General features: G+C 47.6%; 2 protein-coding genes across 2 annotated transcripts; both read left to right on the top strand.

Moving 5' to 3' along the window:
* Window positions 1–3193: 3193 nt before the first annotated feature.
* Window positions 3194–5597, top strand: LOC120658198 (protein trichome birefringence-like 19). The gene is made up of 3 exons (XM_039936441.1): window positions 3194–3756; window positions 3875–4408; window positions 5266–5597. The coding sequence occupies exons 1-3, from the start codon at window positions 3286–3288 to the stop codon at window positions 5500–5502; spliced, it is 1242 nt and encodes a 413-aa protein (XP_039792375.1). The 5' UTR covers window positions 3194–3285; the 3' UTR covers window positions 5503–5597.
* Window positions 5598–8983: 3386 nt separating this feature from the next.
* Window positions 8984–15368, top strand: LOC120658197 (probable mixed-linked glucan synthase 7). The gene is made up of 2 exons (XM_039936439.1): window positions 8984–9151; window positions 13028–15368. The coding sequence occupies exons 1-2, from the start codon at window positions 8994–8996 to the stop codon at window positions 15366–15368; spliced, it is 2499 nt and encodes an 832-aa protein (XP_039792373.1). The 5' UTR covers window positions 8984–8993.
* The last annotated feature ends 4465 nt before the right edge of the window (window positions 15369–19833 follow it).

The following is a 19833-nucleotide window of genomic DNA, read 5'->3' as shown; positions in this document are numbered from 1 at the left end:
GGCCGAGCGGGGCGCGCGTGGCGCGGCCCAGAGGTGCTTGCAAGGCGGCCCGCGGCGGCGCAATGGTAAGGGCGGCGGCGCGCGGCGTTTCCCGCCGGTGGGGTCGGATCTGCGGCACGGCGGGGCGGGTGGCGGCCAGGGGACACAGGCGGCCCTGAGGCTCACGGCGGCGCTCCGCGAGCATGCGCAGGGGGGCCCCGTGGCGTGCGCCAGCGGTGGCATGCGGCGGCGACGGTGGCGCGACGGCGTTCCGACGCCGGCAGCCGCGGAATCGAGTGGGGAAGAGGTCCGGAAGGGAGAGGAAGTCGCGGCCGAGCTCACCTTGGGCTCGATTTGGGCGGAGAAAGTCTGGGAGAGGGAGCTCGATGGAGAGGGGCGGAGCTCGGCGGAGCGGCTATGGCGGACGGCGGCCTGCGGATTCGATTCGGGCCAATTAACGGCCTAATCGAGGTCGGGGCGGTGCGTCGTGGGTGCGGGGCGAGGCGAGGAAGGTTGAGGCGCGCGAAAACGAGCTGCGGCGGCGAGAGTTGGCCGGCGCAAGGCTCGGCGGCGGCTTGCTCGTGCTCTGCGCGACGCGAGCGCGAGGAAGGAGAAGGGGATGAGGAGGAACGGCTGATGGGCGTCGCGAGCGGATAAGGACGCAAGTGCCGGGCGACACCGTGGCAAGCACAGGAGCAAACAGTGACACATTTTGACTGATTTTGACCCGTGTTTGACCGGCCAAAACTCAAATTTTGATATAGGAACTTGAAATTTGGCCAAAATAGAAGTTGTAGAGGAAGAGAAGATCTACAACTTTCATTTTGGGCGAAAGTTGATTTGAGGCTCGGATCAAGGAGAAAAACACAGTCGAACACGGCTAAAACGAAAGTTACTATGCGAACTCGATTAGCGCTAATGACGGTGATTAGCCTCGATTAGCGATTAAGCACGGTATTAGCGTAAAATTAACACCGGGGTGTTACACCGGCCCAAGGCCCAGTTCACCCCAGTGCAGAGCAGCAACCCGAAGACAAGCCCCGGTGCATAACCCAGTATTTTAAATTTATGAAACATATATATATATATATACACACACACACACACACACAATTACTATTGTGCATTATGTTTTCGGAATTGTTTGAAACCTTAGTTGCATAATTCTGAAGTTCCCAGAGTCTTACACTAGAATGTGTAGGTCGATAGCTTTGTCATGCTAATAGGACTCGGTAGAAGTCGAGTAATTTACGGTTACTCGCGAGATATAGGAATTATTTATATTCCGATACTTGAGTATTAAAGTTCAATTGGAAGAAAGAGGGATGGGAGACCAGACGGGGAATGTGTATATCCATCTGAGTCGATTAAGGACCGTTCCGTTGTCGGCTGTGCTGATCGGGGATTGAATTGTACTAACCGCATGCCGGGAGTAGGAAGTAGTCGAAACCGGTAAGCCTAGTACTGCCTCACTTCGAAAGTACAGGACTTGTACCCACCCCTTAGGGCAGTCGAGTAGTCGCGGAGAATCGGGATGTATGTTTTTACTTTTGGTGGTCTCACATTGAGCTCAGCTGACTATACGCAGGTGGGGCGGTCCTGTAGTTCATGGCGGGGAGGTGAATGGTTGGTGCGTGTGGTCCGACGGGGCTTATGCGTGCCGTGTTGGTTAAGTCCACCTTGCAAGGTTAAATCGGATTGATTCGCCGTGTCTCGCGGTCATGAGAGCCTTGATCTCTTGGTCACATCGTAGCAAGGAAATGGAATAATATGAGATGAGATGCGGTCTGATATTATCTAAATTAATGATTTGTTCACCATGATTGTGGTAGATTTGCAAACCATTGAGGAATAGTAGATTAATTACTTTAAATTGAAGCTAAAACTTGGAAAATAAGGAACACACCTGTAGATGCTTCTTTTCCGCAAAAACCAACCACTAGCCAAAAATCTTTGCATGTCTAGATATGTGGGCTAAGTATACCCAATAGTCGGGTAAGTCTTGCTGAGTATTAGTATACTCAGGGTTTGTTACCACAATTATTTCAGGACATTCAGATGTTGACTTCTGTCCCTGCTGTGTTAAGTTCATCCCCCGGAATACAAAGGGGTGGGAGGTGGTGGAGCGAGACCCTTAGGATTAGGGAGTCGGTGGAGTGCACACTGGAGGGCTGAGTGTGCACCCCAGTGTTTTGTGCAAGGCCGGTCTGACCGGTCCGTGGGACTGGTCTGACCGGTGATGTCGGCAGGGTAATGCCGACCGGTCCGACCGGTTGGGGTGAACCGGTCTGACCGGTCATGAAGAATCAGGACTGATGAAGAATAGTGTAGTGGTAGGATCTTTTCTATTCAAACGTTCAGCTGCATCTATTGTAAAGTGTTGTAAATTATACTCTCCTGTGTAAATTTGAACTTGGTTTGTAAAAGTAAATGTTCCAAGATCATATTGTGTATGTATTTTTATGTAATCTGTCATGCTTGTACCATCTGCGCCCACCATCACGTGGGACTACCGGTGATGTTTCGATCGGACCGTGGGATGAGAAAGGATCGCCAAATTAAGCCATTAAGCTAATGCGCCTGATGTGTTCAAATGGCGGTCATTACGCTTAATTAGATTTTTAATTTGGCGGTTCCGTCACATGAACCACCTCTACAAATGCATTTCAGAGGCGGATGCTGCATAAGGTGTGGTAAAGGGCTTGGGTCCTAAAAGGATCGGGCTCTAATCTTATTCAATTTTGAGTTAAAAAAATTAAGGGCCAACTAGAATTTGAAGACAACATTAGGGCCATGATCCATTACCACCCCTCCATATTTTTAGCTGCAAAAGCAGAGGTACCGTTCTATTTTTTTTGTAGTAGTAATACTTTACGGGTAAGATTTTTGGTACAAGACTAAAGCTGCAAGCTGCATGACACATGTAGCAATCTGCTGGGTGACGCACATGCACACAATTCGAGATCGCTTATACAAACCCTCCAGCATTATTTCAACTTGGAACAACAAGTGGAGTCAAAGGAAGTAGCGCAATTAGCTGTGCTACCGCTGCACGGCCCGGTGCTTGCCAACATGAAGTGCGCCACCAAGATGGCCCTGGCCCGCCATTCTCATGCCGAGTTAAACTAGGAGTATGATGTGGCTACGAAGATGGCCGAGGCTATATAGGAGTGTGATGTAGCAAGTGCGGGCGTGCGTGCAACTTGCACAAGGGGAAAACCAACTCAGACGTATATATACACTCCTCAAACGTTTATACACTAGATCTCAATGATCTCTGATTAATCCCTGATTGATCGACGAGCCATGAGGTCTCTCCTTCACATCTCCAATCCCTCTGCCTGCAAGAAGCACTGCTGCAGCACCTGCAGATGCATCGTCATCGTCATCGTCCCAGCTACTGTGTCCCTTGGCCTGTTCCTCGGTGCTCTTGCAGCTGCCAGCAACGTGTACTTCACCTCCCCGAACCAAGCATTTACATTTCCCCGGCCGTTCTCCTCCGGCTGCGACATCTTCAGCGGGGACTGGGTGCCGGACCCGGACGCGCCCTACTACACCAACGACACGTGCTCGGTGATCCACGAGCACTACGACTGCATGAAGTACGGCAAGCCGGACCTCGGCTTCGTCAAGTGGCGGTGGCAGCCCGACGGCTGCGACCTGCCCCGCTTCGATCCATGGCGCTTCCTCGACAGGATGAGGGGCAAGTCCATAGCCTTCGTGGGGGACTCCCTCGCCAGGAACCACAAGGACTCCCTCATCTGCCTCCTCACCAGGGTAATTAAACATGCATGCATGCATATTCTTGCATGTTCCCTCATATATAGTAATATATATATATAATTATTAATTATATATATAATTAATGTACATCCTCTATATCATGTATGTGCAGGCCGCGGAGCCTAAGCCGAGCTGGCCGAGCAGCAAGCAAACGGTGTACTACTACGGCGAGTACAACTTCACCGTGACTAACTTCTGGGCACCGTACCTGGTTCGGCACGAGCAGATCGATGAGGACGGGCCGGCGCACACGGGGCTCTGGAACCTCTACCTCGACGAGCCGGACGGCGTGTGGGCGGCCCACCTCGCGGAGTTGGACTACGTCGTCGTGTCGGCGTCCAGCTGGTTCTACCGGCCGTCGATGCTCTACGAGGCCGGCAGGATGGTCGGGTGCCACTACTGCCTCCAACCCAACGTCACGGACCTCACGCTACGGTACGCGCTGCGCATGGCCACGCGCGCCGCGCTGCGGGCGCTGTCCGGCGCCGACGGCCGGTTCCGCGGCACGGCCATGCTGCGCACCGTGGACCCGTCGCAGTACGAGGGCGGGGAGTGGAACAAGGACGGCAACTGCGTCCGGACGAGGCCGAACCGGCGTGGGGAGAAGACGCTCGAGGGCGTCGAGTTGGATTTCCGCAACCTGCAGGTTTTTTTTTTCTGATGATCGCTGCTTTTGATTATATTCTTTGTTTCTATCTTTCGGTTTGCCAAATAATATAGAAAAATGTCTATTTCTCAACTCTAAACTATCACGATCGTCTGATTTTGGTAACTACGAAACTAGATATCCTACATCCCAAACTACCAAAACCGTTCGAAAAACGACCTAGACTCAACCTAAGGTGGTTTGCTACAGTATAATTTCTGAATTTCTAAAATTTTACACACCTCTATCAGTTAAATAATGTAGAAAGCATACTTAATATTATCTAAAAATCATGATATTTTTCTAGGAGGTAAGAGATAAGGAATCTATTTTGGCTAGATGTGCTACATTAGAAGTACATGAATTTTAATTATAAAAATTTTAAAATAGGTAGAATTCAAAATTCCTTGAATTTCTAGGCCTGTTAAGCCTTTTCTAAAAATGCATTAATGACATGATAATTCATAATTTTTCATTTAGTTTAATAAAGTATATTTTATAATTCAAATTTCTTTATTTCTAATGTAGCACATCTAGTTGAAAATAGATTCCTTGTCTCTTGTGCTACCTCCCAGCAAAATATCACAATTTTTAGACAATATTAACTTTGCTTTCTCCATTATTTAATGAAGAGAGGTGTAAAATTCAGAAAATCAGTAATTATACTGTAGCAAAACCGTCTTAGATTGAGGCTAGGGTTATTTTTCAAAATGTTATTTTGTAGTTTAAGAATCAAAATCGGACGATCACGATAGATTCAGGTGCGAAAAATGAACTTATCCCAATAATATATACCCTACTAGCTAGGCTACTTACTATATATAGCAAAATAAAGGCTAAAGATAGCGTGCGCGCAGGTGGAGGAATTTGCAGCGGCAGAGAAGGCGGCGGCGGACGCAGGCGGCGAGGTGAGGATGACGCTGATGGACACCACAGCGGCGATGATACTTCGCGCGGACGCGCACCCAAGCAAATACCGGGGCTGGACGCCGGAGAAGCACTTCACCCTGCACAACGACTGTGTGCACTGGTGCCTGCCCGGGGCCATCGATACCTGGAACGATATGCTCCTTCACATGCTGGTGCCTGCATAAACTGATCGACAAGAATGCCAGTCGAGTGCAGTGCAGCTGGCTGTGTGTACTACAATCACGATCAGTAATAATATATCGCAATAGGCATTGCTATATATGTACGTACAGTGCATTTCTACAAACACGTTACAAACAAAGGGATCAATATAGAAGAAATTGAACCATTTTTGGGTGGTAGTTCACTTTATCACCGATTCATCAATATCGAAAGTAGAGAAACATTGGACGGAGTCACGGAGTTGATCGGCAGAAGGAAAAGCGGGCGCTTCCGTCGTTTGGTTTTGTAACACGCTTAGGGCTTGTTTGGATTGGAGAAATTGCGTGAAGGAATTTCAAAGGAATGCCGTTCCTATATTTTGCTGACGTCATGTGCTGTCCGGAAAGGCTCCTTCCCCGTCGCAAAAACGAAGCGACAAAAATTTCTACTCTCACGAATCTAATGATGGTAATTAATCGATGATTGACTATAGTGATGCTACAGTAACTATCCTCTAATCGTACGGTCAAAGGCCTCGTTAGATTCGTCTCGCGAAGTAGCGCAGGAGTTGTGGAGTTAATTTTGTAAACTGTCTTTATTTAATACTTCTAATTATTGATCAAAGTTTGTGCTACTTATGCTACTCTCCAAACCAAACAGGGCCAAAGTTTTGTGGATGCCCAAGGCGGACGCACGCGCTGAGGCACCAGGAGAGACAAAACAGAGTTGAATCACGGAAGTGCTGGCCGTGGAACTTTTGCCCTTGTCGATTGGGAGCTGTCAGCGGTGGCTGCGGCCTGCGTGTGAGATGCCTTGTGATGTAGTAACACATAAGATAGAGAGTCGGATAGCTTGGCAAGTTGGATAGCTAGTCTGTTAAAGAGTTATTTTGATGTTTAGTAGCCAAAATTTGGCTATTGATTGTCGAGTCTAAGCAAGGAGGTGACTGCCTGTTAAGTGCTAATTTTTCTATCCACTTCCTATTCCTTTGTTCCAAACACCAACTTCCTCAAAATTTCTATGGTTTCCAATCCTCCGTTGTCCCACCGCACTCCCTTCCTATACCTGTGTTCTATTCCTTTCCTGAGTTTTTCATTCCTCCATTCCAAAAAGCCCTTTTTACTTCTAATGCCCTTGCGTGTTTGCCTGGAAGCTTGCTTCTAAGGCCCTTGCGCCAAACAGTAATAAAAAGGCAAGACATATCATTGATTCATTGTGGATGACGCTTGCACAAACTGTGGACAGGAACCTGGAGATGCAGCACATGCAGTTGTGGGTTGCCCACATGCTAGAGCTCTTCTTACAGAAATTCGGCAGAAATGGGATATACCGGAATGAAACCGCCAAGTTGCAAAATACCGGATCGGATTGGTTTCTGATAATCCTTAACGATACGCCGGTGAAAGCTAGAGCTGCTTTGCTAGTGGTCGGTAAGGAATGATCTCACACATGGTGGCACTTCTTTCTCTATTTTAGGTTCAGTCCAAGTGATTGAATCAATGCTGAAAAATTAGACCTTTCGAGAATCTGAAATGCCGCTTGAATAAAAAAGATGAAAGAGAGAGCTGCCAATAAGATCTTGCGATCATCTAGACTAGCACCTCTATGGACTCCGCCTGAGCAGGGCTAGGTTGAAATTAAATGTTGATGCAAGTTTCATAGAGGAGACAGGACAAGCAAGCACAGGTGCAGTGGTAAGGAATCACCAGGGTCACGTCCTGGTCTCGGCATGGCGTGTACTTTTTGACTGTTTCTCAGTTGAGGAGGCAGAATTTGCAGTGTGCTGTGAAAAATTGCGGCTGGTTTCGCAATGGTGTCATGGCCAAATTATCATGGAATCAGATAACAAGACATGTATAAGAAGCCTGATGTTAGAGGAAAGAGGCCGATCAAGATTAGCACCATGGATCGTTGATGCAAAGGAGTATATATCAAATCTAGAGGATTTCAAGTTGAAACATGTAAAGAGATGCCAAAATACAGTAGCACACGAGTTGAGTCATCACGCTCGGCGGGTAAATTAGTCCGCGGTGTGGTTAGCAGATGTTCCAGAATGTATCAACCTGGTGCTTAAAGATTGTAATGCTGCTATAACTGAAAATCAATAAAGACTCTCTTTACTTCGTTTAGAATTGCTAGGTGTAGTGTCACGTCTGAAAGGCATAGCACACCAGTAGTAAGGTTCTTGTTCTGTTACGAATTGAGTGTCGCAGGGCTTGCAGGCACTTACTGCTGGGTATAAAATGTGAACAGAGATACTAATTATGCTCTAGAAGACATAAATCCTGAATGAACATAAAAGGGATCGAATAGATCTTCATCGAGCATGTAGTTAACGCCGCTGAATGATGACATGGCTCCTGTTTGGATCTGGAGGGCTAAAAAATAGCACTTGGGAATCTTGATATTTAGAAGTATTAAACGTAGATTACCAATTCCATAAACTCTAGGCTATTTTACGGGACAAATCTAATAAGTCTAATTAATTCATAATGCTACAATAATGCTATAGTAATCATCCGCTAATTATAGATTAATCGCCTGATGCACGATATTCTAGTCCAAGAACGAGCTGGTAATAGCATTTTATTCAGTTTTATTTTTAAAGCATGCGTGAATAACAAACGAAGAAGCAACGACGACACGTCCCGGCTGTCTCATCTCTTGTATGCATGGTTTATTAATCCCCCTGCTGGTATCTCTCTTGTATCAAAGACGAATGTCATGATGAACAGATAAGCAAGCCCCTGCCTCCCTCTCAAAACATTAGCGGCAACCTAGATCCACGTCAACCCGTTCAAAGATGCATATGCGCGCGCGCGCACTCTCATCAGTACGCACCACACACCCGCGCACGCACATAATTTTGCCAGTTAATCTGGTGTGCGAGACGACTAGATGATTACCTAATTTTCCTTGCGTGCGCGTGTGTCATCGATCCTTATGAGTCGATAATAATTCTGATCAAGATTGTGAGTAGTGGGTTCCAATTAAGCAAGCACGTGTGTCACCCAACCCAACATGCATGCATATACACTGCGCATCTCCTCGGTATATCGGCTACTATGCTAGTAGTGTCAGCTTCCTTCGAACAGAGCTAGCTATTCTATCTCATGCATGAGTCATGACCAAATGTGACATCTCTGCAACTATGCATTTCACAAATGGCTAGTGGATGATGAGCAACTCGGTGCAAAGGCTACATGTATATGGATTCCATGTACACATCAACTTAACAAGTGAAGAACCGGCCGGTACGTTGATAACAAATGGAGATGGAAAAGTAGAATTGTTATTGGTGCTTGCAAGCGTGCTCATGCCACTCACGGGAGCACGTGAAGCTACACGCTGATCCGATTTGGTGGACGACTAATATAAGCATGTAAAAAAAAGTATGTTTCACAATGCAGTTTGATAGGATAAGAGCAAAAAAAATTGCCACCAGTTGTCTGTAAGGGCCTGTTTGGATGATAATTCACCAGCAACAATATAAGGCTTGACCACCAGCAGGAGCATGTCGATGACACATTCGATGCTAATAAGAACTTTTGTGCTGCCTCCGATCACAATTCACAAGGAGTCACTGGAGGATAAGAAGATGTCGTCGGCCGCTGTCGAGCGACTGCTTGTCCGAACAACAAAACTTTCTACAATCACCATCAAGCTATACAGGTAAAAGAGATGCTTCTGTTTCTGTCAAACTAGTTATGCAAACATGCTTCTGTTTCTATCAACTAGAAGCTAATTTCTGTAATTCCAAAGAAAAAGAGATGGCATGCTTTTCAGATTTTCTTATATTATAGAGGACGAGAATTGAGCCAATTAAATATTAAATACTGAATTTTAAAAACTATATAGTATGCCTAATGCTTCAACCTTTGAATATTCCTTCAGGAAAGTGGGAGGATATCAGTATGGATTTTATTGTCGGTCTACCCAGATCATCTTGTCTAAAAGGTGGTTGTCTATCTAAATAGTGCAGGTACAAAGATCGAACAGTGAAAGACCCTGATTTGGTCAAATTCCATCTAAACATATCCGACCCACCCACCAGTTGAAACTGCGCGATCTGAGCTACAAGGTTTTGCCATTCAATCAGTTTGTTATCCACCAAAACCCTCCTAAAAGATAAATTTAGTGGCCTTGTAGCCAAGACACTAGCCACAGTCGCATGAGGATGCCTCACAATCTTGTAGAGTGATGGATATTTATCTTTGAATGACACTTGACCTGCCCATGCGTCGTCCCAAAACCTAGTCTTGCTCCCATCTTTAATATTAAAGGAGCCATTGACAAAAACCTCATCTTTGATCTTCATAAGACCTCTCCAGAAATGAGAGTCAAAAGGTTTTGCCTGTACCTGCGTGAGAGACTTGGATCCTAGATATTTATTTGTTAGTAAGCTCTGCCATATACCATTGGTATTAAGCAAATTAACTAACCATTTTGCCAGCAAGTATTTATTCTGCAGTTGCAGATTTAAGATACTAAGTCCACCTTGATCTTTAGGGCGACATAATATGTCACATTTGGCAAGTCGAAACTTATGCTTATTAGAAGAACTTTGCCAAAAAAAAATCTTGATCTAAAATGGTCAAGATTTTTTAGTACTCCTTTTGAGATTTCAAAAAAGGACATCATAAATATGGGTAGGCTACTAAGTACCAAATTTAGCAATACCAAACGGCCCCCATAAGATAGGCACTTTGCTTTCCAACAAGAGAGTTTTTTTCTGAAAACGTTCTTCAACTTTACCCCCACTCAGAATTGAGTAGCTTCTTATGGTGCATTGGAATTCCCAAATATCTAAAAGGATATTTCCCAGCATTACAACAAAGAGATCAGTGTAGAAATCCTGCATCTCTTTAGCTGCCCCATAGCAAAAAATTTCACTCTTGTGGAAGTTGATCTTTAACCCGGATAACTGTTCGAAAACACAGAGCAACAGTTTAAGATTCTTAGCTTGTTCCAGGTCATGATCAATGAAGATGATGGTGTCATCGGCATATTGTAGGATAGACAAACCATCATCCAAAAGGTTAGGTATGACCCCTCTAATTTGACCATCGTCTTTTGCCCTCTTAATGATGAGGGCCAACATGTCCGCAATGATGTTAAATAAAATGGGTGACATAGGATCTCCTTGATGGATCCCTCTCTTAGTTTGGAAGTATGGACCAATTTCGTCATTAACGTTGATCCCCACACTTCCACCAGAAATCATCTCTTCAACACATCTACACCATTTAGGAGAAAACCCTTTCATGCGTAGTGTTTGTTGAAGGAATGACCACTTTACTTTGTTATAGGCCTTTTCAAAGTCAATTTTGAAAATGACCCCATTTTGTTTTTTAGTATGCAGTTCATGGATAGTTTCATGTAAGATGACTACTCCTTCCATGATATTCCTGCCTGGCAAGAAAGCAGTCTGCATAGGCCCCACCACTGTTTGGGCTTGTTCAACCTATTCGTAGCTACTTTAGTAAAAATTTTAAAACTAACATTGAGGACGCAAATAGGTCTATATTGTTGAATTTTTGTTGCCTCTTGGACTTTTGGAATTAGCGTAATGATACCAAAGTTCAGACTGAAGAGGTTCAAATCCTCGTTATGGAAGTCCGCAAAAAGAGCCATAAGGTCATCCTTAATTACTTCCCAGAAGACTTGATAGAATTCAGCCGGGAAGCCATCAGGGCCAGGGGCCTTGTTGTGTTCCATTTGGAAAACAACACTTTTGACCTCAGCCTCAGTAAATTCATTAGTGAGCATCTCATTATCCTCTTGTGTCACTTGAGGAATATTCTGAATTCGATCTTCCTCAAGTGTAATGTCCGAATCATCCGGAGGCCCAAACATGTCCTTATAAAATTGAGTGATATAGCTCTTAAGCTGGGCATCACCAATAACAACTCCTTGATCATTTTCAAGTCATATGTAAAATAATCAGAGAGGAGAAGCAAAATATTTTCAATATAGAGTCAAATGCGTTGCTACAGTGTTCTCATAAAAACATAGTTAGCTTGGACCTTATTTTCTCGAGGACATACGGCATCTTGCGTGAATGTTATCCTGCTGATTAATGAATGAAGATCGAAGCTCATGATCTATTTTAAAATAAAACATGCAAGGGGTGCACATGGCAGCTGTGATGCCCATCTATCACTTAACCTGACATGCATGCCTTAAGGAACCAAAAATTGTTCATGATTTTAATTCTGAATATGCAGTACACAATGTCATGGGTAGCTCAACCAGCCGATATATAATAAACTGTGCAAAGGAAAAATACACAAACATTATTAGGTATATAACAGGAGATTTGATTAGTAACTAGATTTTCAAGAAAATTTATCCGACACCCCTCAAATTAAAACAAAAACGGATGACATCCTAGCCAGCTAGAAACTGGTTTTGACCCATTTAACCTGTATACACATTGTTTACATTACTACTTTGGATCCTCTCAAAAAAATACCTTACTACTTTGGATATATGATAAATTTGTATATGAGTTTGTTCTACCAAAATCTAAACGGTCTTGCACTTTTATCGCCTTATCTAATCTTACTATTACTAATTGGAGGCTCCTTTAGAGCCTTCACGTGAAGCCACCTAGAATCTTAGGTGGACACTCTAAAAAATAGAGGCTATTTTGGAGCCTTCACGTGAAGCCACTTAGGATCCTAGGTGGACACTCTGAAAAAATAGAGAAATTCTATAAATTCTCACAAAAATTAGAAACATCTAGTCATCAAGCCAACAACTCTAATTATAATATCCATCGGATCTGTTATCTTTCCTAATAAATTACCCACCTCTGGCATTATGAAAATAGACTAAAGTAACCTCCTACATGTATCTAAATTACCCACGTCTGCCATTACAAAAAAATCTAAAGTAACCCCTAATTTTTATGTAAATTACCCACCTATGCCATTATAAAATTAATACAAATACCCTCTATAATTTGCATATAAATTATCCAATTATGTCATTATTATTACAAGTTAAATTACTCATAAATCTGAATCTAAATTATATAATTACAAGATATATTAAAGTGCACCAATATAAAATTCTAAAATTACTATTTCTATCATTATTAATATATTATTATTTATATAAAAATACTACCCACGTTATATGTCACCATATATTCATGTATGATGGAAGAGATAAGAACACCAATTCACAAACAAATAGTTCAACAAAACATATATTGAATACATATGGAGGTGCACAAAATGAAATCTATTTTAACTAAATAATGAAAATATATATTTTAGAGTATGTGTTAGAATATTTAATAGATGAAAAGGGCGGAAGCACGGGTTGACAGACTAGTTAATCTAATCATGAAATTTAATTTAGTGCATAAAGTGTCATTTTAGTAAATATCAAAATCACTACATTAATTATTAATCAAGTAATTAGGGGTATCCATCAATGTTGACTAAAAATTATTTGGAAAATGACTACAAAATTTATTCTGCGCGACAACCATACCATATATGCAATTTGTGTGGTGAAAACAAGTTTTGATTGTAGGCTCGTGATCATTATTCGGATGGGCATCTTGGTGCTCTTCTTCAAGTGGCGGATCAGCACTGCTCTTGTGATGATGAGCTCCCCCGACACAAACGACACAAGTACAGTTGGCGCAATGTGGGCAGTGTCCATCGCTGGGGAGCTCTGGTTCGCACTGATGTGGGTGCTCGACCAGCTGCCCAAAATGCAGCCTGTCCACCGCGCCGTTGACGTCACCGCGCTGGACGAGTCACTGCTACCGACCATGGATGTGTTCGTCACCACCGCGGATCCCGACAAGGAACCGCCGCTGGTGACCGTGAACACCATCCTCTCCATCCTCGCCGCGGACTACCCCGCAGACAGATTCACGTGCTACGTCTCCGACGATGGCGGTGCACCGCTGACGCGCGAGGCCGTAGCCGAGGCTGCCCGGTTTGCCGGACTGTGGGTGCCGTTCTGCCGGAAGCACGGGGTCGAGCCGAGGAACCCAGAGGCCTACTTCTTCAGCCCCGGCACCGCCAGCGTTGGTGCTGGCTACAAGGGGAGGGCGTGGCCGGAGCTGGCAAGGGACCGGAGGCGTGTGCGGCGGGAGTACGAAGAGCTGCGGCTGCGGATCGACGCGCTCAAGGCAGGAGACATGCGGCGCCAGCGGTGGTCCCTGGCCGATGGAACCTGCTTGCGGCGCGGCACCGTGGAAGATCATGCCGGAGTTGTTGACGTGCTAATCGGTCGCCCCAGCCGTACGCCGCAGCTCGGCGTCAGGACCATCGTCGATGGCACCACTAACCTGCAGCTTATGGACCTCAGCTCCGTGGATCTGAGGGTTCCAGCGGTTGTGTACATGTGCCGGGAGAAGCGCCACGGCCGCGCGCACCACCGGAAGGCCGGCGCCATGAACGCGCTTCTCCGCGCCTCAGCCGTGCTCTCCAACGCGCCCTTCATCCTCAACCTCGACTGCGACCACTACGTCAACAACTCGGAGGCCCTCCGCGCCGGCGTATGCCTCCTCCTCGACGGCGGCGGCGGCAGCGACGTCGCGTTCGTGCAGTTCCCGCAGCGCTTCGACGGCGTCGACCCCGCCGACCGCTACGCCAACCACAACCGCGTTTTCTTCAACTGCACAGAGCTCGGCCTCGACGGCCTCCAGGGACCCATTTACGTCGGCACCGGGTGCATGTTTCGCCGCTCGGCGCTATACGGCGTCGACCCGCCGCGCTGGAGACCTCACCGCGGCGCTGCAGCAGGCAAGGATGACGACGACGACGCCGCCATCAAGCCTGACACGTTCGGCTTGTCGACGCCGTTCCTTGGATCAGTGCGTGTGGTCTTGGAGCAATGGAACACTAGCACCTCTCCGCCGTGCTCCTTCGATGGGGCTGCCATCGGCGAGGCAACCGCCCTTGTCTCGTGCGGCTACGAGGACAGGACGGCGTGGGGCAGGGACATCGGCTGGATGTACGACACCGTGACAGAGGACGTGGCCACTGGCTTGTGCCTGCACCGGCGAGGCTGGCGCTCCGCCTACTGCGCCACCGCGCCGGACGCGTTCCGCGGCACCGCGCCGCTCAACCTCACCGACCGGCTGCACCAGGTTCTGCGCTGGGCGGCGGGCTCCCTCGAGATATTCTTCTCCCGCAACAACGCTCTCCGGCTCCGCACCGGCCGGCTCCATCCGCTGCAGCGCGTGGCGTACCTAAACACGACGGTGTACCCGTTCACCTCCATCTTCCTCCTAGTCTACTGCGCCTTCCCGGTGATCCCGCTTCTGGCGACGAACGCCACGGCCGGCACCTTTTCCATGGGCACACAGCCGTCGGCCACGTACATCGCCTTCCTCGCGGCACTGATGCTGACGCTCGCAATGGTGGCCGTCCTGGAGGTGAGGTGGTCGGGCATCACGCTGGGCGAGTGGTGGCGGAACGAGCAGTTCTGGATGGTGTCAGCCACGAGTGCGTACCTGGCCGCGGTGGTGCAGGTGGCGCTCAAGGTCGCGGCGGGGAAGGAGATATCGTTCAGGCTGACGGCCAAGCAGACGACGACGACAAGCTCCGGCGCCGATGTAAACGAAAAGTTTGCGGAGCTGTATGCCGTGAGGTGGACGGTGCTGATGGTCCCACCGGCGGTGGTGCTGGCGGTGAACGTGACGTCCATGGCAGCCGCAATACAAGGGGGGCGGTGGAGGAATGGCCCGGCGGCGGTGCTCGCCATGGTGTTCAACGCGTGGGTGGTGGTGCATCTCTACCCCTTCGCCCTGGGGCTCATGGGCCGTTGGAGCAAGACATTGAACCCCATACTCTTGCTTATTGCAGTGTTCACCATTCGTTTAATATGTTTTATTCTCCATTTACACATGCTTTAATGTACTTGTTACTAAGCCGGCCGACTACTAGCCGGATTTCAATTGCAATTTCATGGCTAACTTTTTCAGTTAAAATTTGGTATCGTATGGTATGTACATATTCCTTCTCTTCGTGACCTTAATTGTGGACACAAGACTGGTGCAATATAGTCGAAGAGGGGCATATGACATATCAGCATATGCATGCCGCAGGTACTGGGCCGGGGCCGGCAAATTTGTTGCCGTCCATCTTATGTCTCCGATTCGTTATCTTGGCCCAGCTGCTTCACTGAATATTGCATATTAAAATAATAAGTCATTGTGCCTAGCACTTTGCTAGAACGTCCGGAGGGACAAATCTTGAGACTAGTACTACTCAATGATTTTAGGGACGGATAAAAATGCATTCACTACTACAAAATTGAATTCTTAATTTGTATGAGTTGGAATAATTTTGTTGTCCCGATTTCTCAACCGGACCTGCCAATCTAATCTTTTTTTTAGACACGAAACCACCTCCTGCCATAGCGATTCTCTGGCAAGGCAGCTCGGCCACGTCTCCTGCAGTTTTTGGCCGTCGGATCGGCCGAGTAGACCGTCCAGATCGTGCTAGTCCCAATTAGTTTTCAGAATAACCTCAAAGTTTAGGGGAATCAACCCGCAGTCCAAGGAACTTTTAACTTGTTTAGAAAACACCTCGCGCTAGTCTCCCTGAGTCCCGGTCTTGCCTCGCCGCCTCCGCCCGCGACCTTGCCGGCTTGCCCCGCCGTTCTCGACGGCATCGTCGCGGGCCAGCGACCGCTAGTGCCTCGCCGCCCTCGTAGGTGCCCTGCGCCATGGCCTTGCCGTATTTCCCCGCTGTCCCTGGCGTCCTCGCTGCCAGCCTGCGCCCGCCCGTGCCTCACGGCCCTCATCCGTGCCCTGTGCCGTGGCTGCTGACCCGGTCCCCGCCCTAGCCCGCCACCTCCGGCCACGGTCGGGATAGCTACTAGAACCTCACACCGACGGCTCCCACCTCCACGCGGGTGGCGCCCCCAGAAGATCGACACTATGGAGGTTAGAGATGCCGCGGCTAGTAAGTACCACGGTGTCCTGGTCCCACCCTTGCAAAGGAGACCTCAAGCAACGGCGCGGCTGCATGGTGCCTGGCTGCCTACGTCAAGCATGCACAATGCGCTGCAGCACCTGGAGGAGTAACTGCATGACGATGTTCAAGAGCCGCACATAAGGTGCTTGACAAAAATCCACTGCTATTGCATGCAGCTGCCTGCTGCCTCCTTCTCCACGCTATCCCTCATTCGATCCATGGGAAATTGTGGTGAGGTGAGCCTAATCTTACATGCTTTCGAAAAATATTATGATGTGCTTAAAATAGGCTTAGGAAGTCAAACACCCCTTTAAGTTGTTCATCTCTTGTAAAATTCTTGCTGAACCTGCCCATGTCTAAAAACGGGCTCTCTGTATTTTACCGTGGGAATAATGTTCTGATTAAAGGCTCCGAAGCCGTGAAGCGGGCCTCACATCATCAGTCATCATGAAGCCGAGCTCGATCCTCCTTTTTAACGGAAGCACAGCAGCAGCAAGAAAAATGTATAGACCAAACGGAGCACCATTTATATGACCTGTCCTGATTTGGGAGCGGAGACAGGACATGTCCCTGCCTGGGAGACAAACCATTTGGGAATGCGAAGGGCAGGCGACACACATATGATTGATGACATCGCCCGGCCGGGCCAGGGGCAAGGACGGCTGCCAGCGATGACCTCATCGACCCTCTCCAAGTCCTGGGCTCCGTCGCGGCCGGCGGGCGAATCCGGCGCCCTGGCCGTGGCCGTGGTGTCTGGTGTGCATGTGCGCCGTGCCATCCGTCCACCTCCACCCTCGCCGTACGGCTGCTGCCTGCCGGTAGTGCAGACGCCACTCCGCCACACTGGGGCTGCCAAATTGTCATCCCTAGCACTAGCTGTGCGCCTCTGGGAGGTAGAGTGACCGGACCTTGCGTGTGTTTGCCTGGCTATACCCGCCATGGCTTCGATGCATACACCAACCTCAGAGTAGAGGAAGATGTAGTGAAACATTAATCATCACCAACCGCCAGCCACAGCCATCCGAAGAGTCATAACCTCTTGTGACTATGAGATTGATTGGTCGAATAGATAAGAAGGTTAACCATAGTCTTCGCGAGCTGAAGCCAAAAGCTAAAAAAGACCCCCACGGTGTCTACTTGAGACAGTTGACACGAAGGGGTCGTTTTTTAAATTTACCCATGAAGAAAAAGCCCTGGCCGATACCCACCCACCATCCAGTTACCTAAAAGCATTTTCTGGAGGAGGATAATATATTTGTACCTCACGCACACAGCTAAAATATCCTGGATCCGAAACAGCAACGGGGTACCAAAACGTCAAACTCGTAAAGCAGACAGCTACTCCTACCGTACTATCGATCAGTGCTCGATATATATATCATAAAAACCAAAACACGGCCTGATATTCCCCCCGGCCGTCTCCACGACGCTATCATCGTACGGAGTATTGTCACCCGGCCATGGATTGCTTCTTGGTTTCTTGGTGTGCAGGTTCTAGTTTGAAAATCTAGCTTATGCCGGTGATGATGATGTTGTACTGCTGTAGGCATCATTTTTTTTCTGGAAGGCGTTACCGTGAGGATCTCAACGTAACCTTTATGGACTGATTCAGGTGAAATCCCCAAAGAACCGATCATTGGTTCCAGCGGCAGTAACATTTTATTGTTTCTTTCCTCCTGAGGCATTATTTTGGAGTTCATTTGTGCTATTCGCGCTACTCGAAGAATCTTTCAGGCATGAAGTATTAAATGAAGTTTATTTGCAAAACTTTTTCACGGATGGGTGTAACTTTGCGCGACGAATCTAATGACGATAATTAATTGATGATTGGCTACAGTAACCATCTTCTAATCGTGCGGTCAAAGTCATCATTAGATTCGTCTCGCGAAGTAGCGCAGAGGTTGTTGAGTTAGTTTTATAAACTGCCTTTATTTAATATCTCTAATTATTGTAAACTTTGCGCGAATAGCACAAATGAACCAACTTCATATTGTTTCTTTCCTCCTGAGGCATCACCATGGTTATTTGGGGCAATAGTGGCATTTTGCGTGGTAGAGATCGACTAAGTGGTGTCTAGCACCGTCAACGATCGTTACATTAAAAGTTTCTAAGAAAACAATTGATGCAAGGTTTTTATTACTACGCGAGGATCAAAGCAAGGTTGAAGAAGAATATAGAAGAAGCTTAAAACTTATCTTTTTATTTTCTTTATTATTTCTTTCTTTCTTATCTTTTATAATTCTTGTTTGGAGGTTTAGAATCTAAGCACTTATGTTAGTTTCTGACTTTGCGGCTAGATATGTTTCTTCGCGGCTAGATATGTTTCTTCGTGGTTGTAGATATTCCATTAATCTAAAAAAATTGTCATGCGGCCATCACATCTCATAGAGCTCGCTGACAGCCTTTTTCTTCGTCGCTGTCCTTTTCCTTCGAGGAACGGAACGGCGTCCCGACCACCTGTTCCGTGCGCACGGCGAGGGGAGAAAGAAACTCGAAGCGTCGGCGAGCGCGGCGTACGCATCTCTGTGGCTCTCGATCGGTCTCGACCTCGGTGCTGCCGGCGCATCGGCGGCGGCCGCGGCAGCGAAGTTACCGCACACCCGCCGGCCATCGCGCCGGTGCAGCAGCGGCAGCCGGCAGCGCGGCCCCCGCCTTCACCAATCACCGCACCGCACCGATCGGGGGAAGGCTTCGCTTCGTGGGCGTGGTATATGCCGTACGGCGGCAGGGAGGGGGTGCGGGCGTCCGACACGTCAAATATTCTGCTTTCTTGTGATGGCCGCTCGGCCGGGCCCGCCGCGGTACGTGCGCGCGCATGCATGCCACCATATTGGCCATGCTGTACCTGCCGAGATGCGCCCTGCCCTGCTTTCTCGCCGCGAGGCGAGCTCATCCACAAGGAACAACCTCACGCGAAGCACTCAACTTGGAGGCAGTTCCCTGCCCTGCCCACCACCAGACTATAATTAAGTAAATGATACGAAAGTTAATTTTATCCTTGGATCCTTCTTCCCACACTCAATTTTCATGGTTGTATCGTTATAATAATTAATCAATGTTAGCATACAACAGATCCATTATTTTTAGCCTGTTCGGATGCTTGGGGCTAGTGGTCTGGCTGGGCTGATCAGCCTAGCCGTTCGGCAGCCCAGCTTATCAGCTTATCGCATACCACACCTAGCCACCTAGGGTTGGGCAGGCCGCCGACGCCCCTTGCCCAACCGCAGCCTCCACCGCTGACCGCCCCTCTCGTGGGACCTGCCCACCGCAGGGAAAACAAGCATGGGTTATCGTATCCTGCTTTGCAATGAATAATTATTTGTGGCTGTGTAAGTATGGAGATGGGTCAATGTATGATTTTTCGAAATGGGTGGCTATGAATACAACAACTAGTACCTC

Source organism: Panicum virgatum, chromosome 2N, assembly GCF_016808335.1.
Source record: "Panicum virgatum strain AP13 chromosome 2N, P.virgatum_v5, whole genome shotgun sequence".
Taxonomy (NCBI): Eukaryota; Viridiplantae; Streptophyta; class Magnoliopsida; order Poales; family Poaceae; genus Panicum; species Panicum virgatum.
The sequence above is the reverse complement of the archived record's forward strand: the minus strand, read 5'-3'. Positions and strand labels throughout refer to the sequence as shown.

What these genes read in the sequence shown, in the direction of transcription:
- LOC120658198 (XM_039936441.1), top strand. Translation starts at nt 3,286, where the DNA reads ATGAGGTCTCTCCTTCACATCTCCAATCCCTCTGCCTGCAAGAAGCAC. An exon ending in TCATCTGCCTCCTCACCAGG is followed by an intron (nt 3,757 to 3,874) that starts GTAATTAAACAT and finishes ATGTATGTGCAG; the next exon opens with GCCGCGGAGCCTAAGCCGAG. An exon ending in TGGATTTCCGCAACCTGCAG is followed by an intron (nt 4,409 to 5,265) that starts GTTTTTTTTTTC and finishes GCGTGCGCGCAG; the next exon opens with GTGGAGGAATTTGCAGCGGC.
- LOC120658197 (XM_039936439.1), top strand. Translation starts at nt 8,994, where the DNA reads ATGTCGATGACACATTCGATGCTAATAAGAACTTTTGTGCTGCCTCCG. An exon ending in ATCACCATCAAGCTATACAG is followed by an intron (nt 9,152 to 13,027) that starts GTAAAAGAGATG and finishes TTTTGATTGTAG; the next exon opens with GCTCGTGATCATTATTCGGA.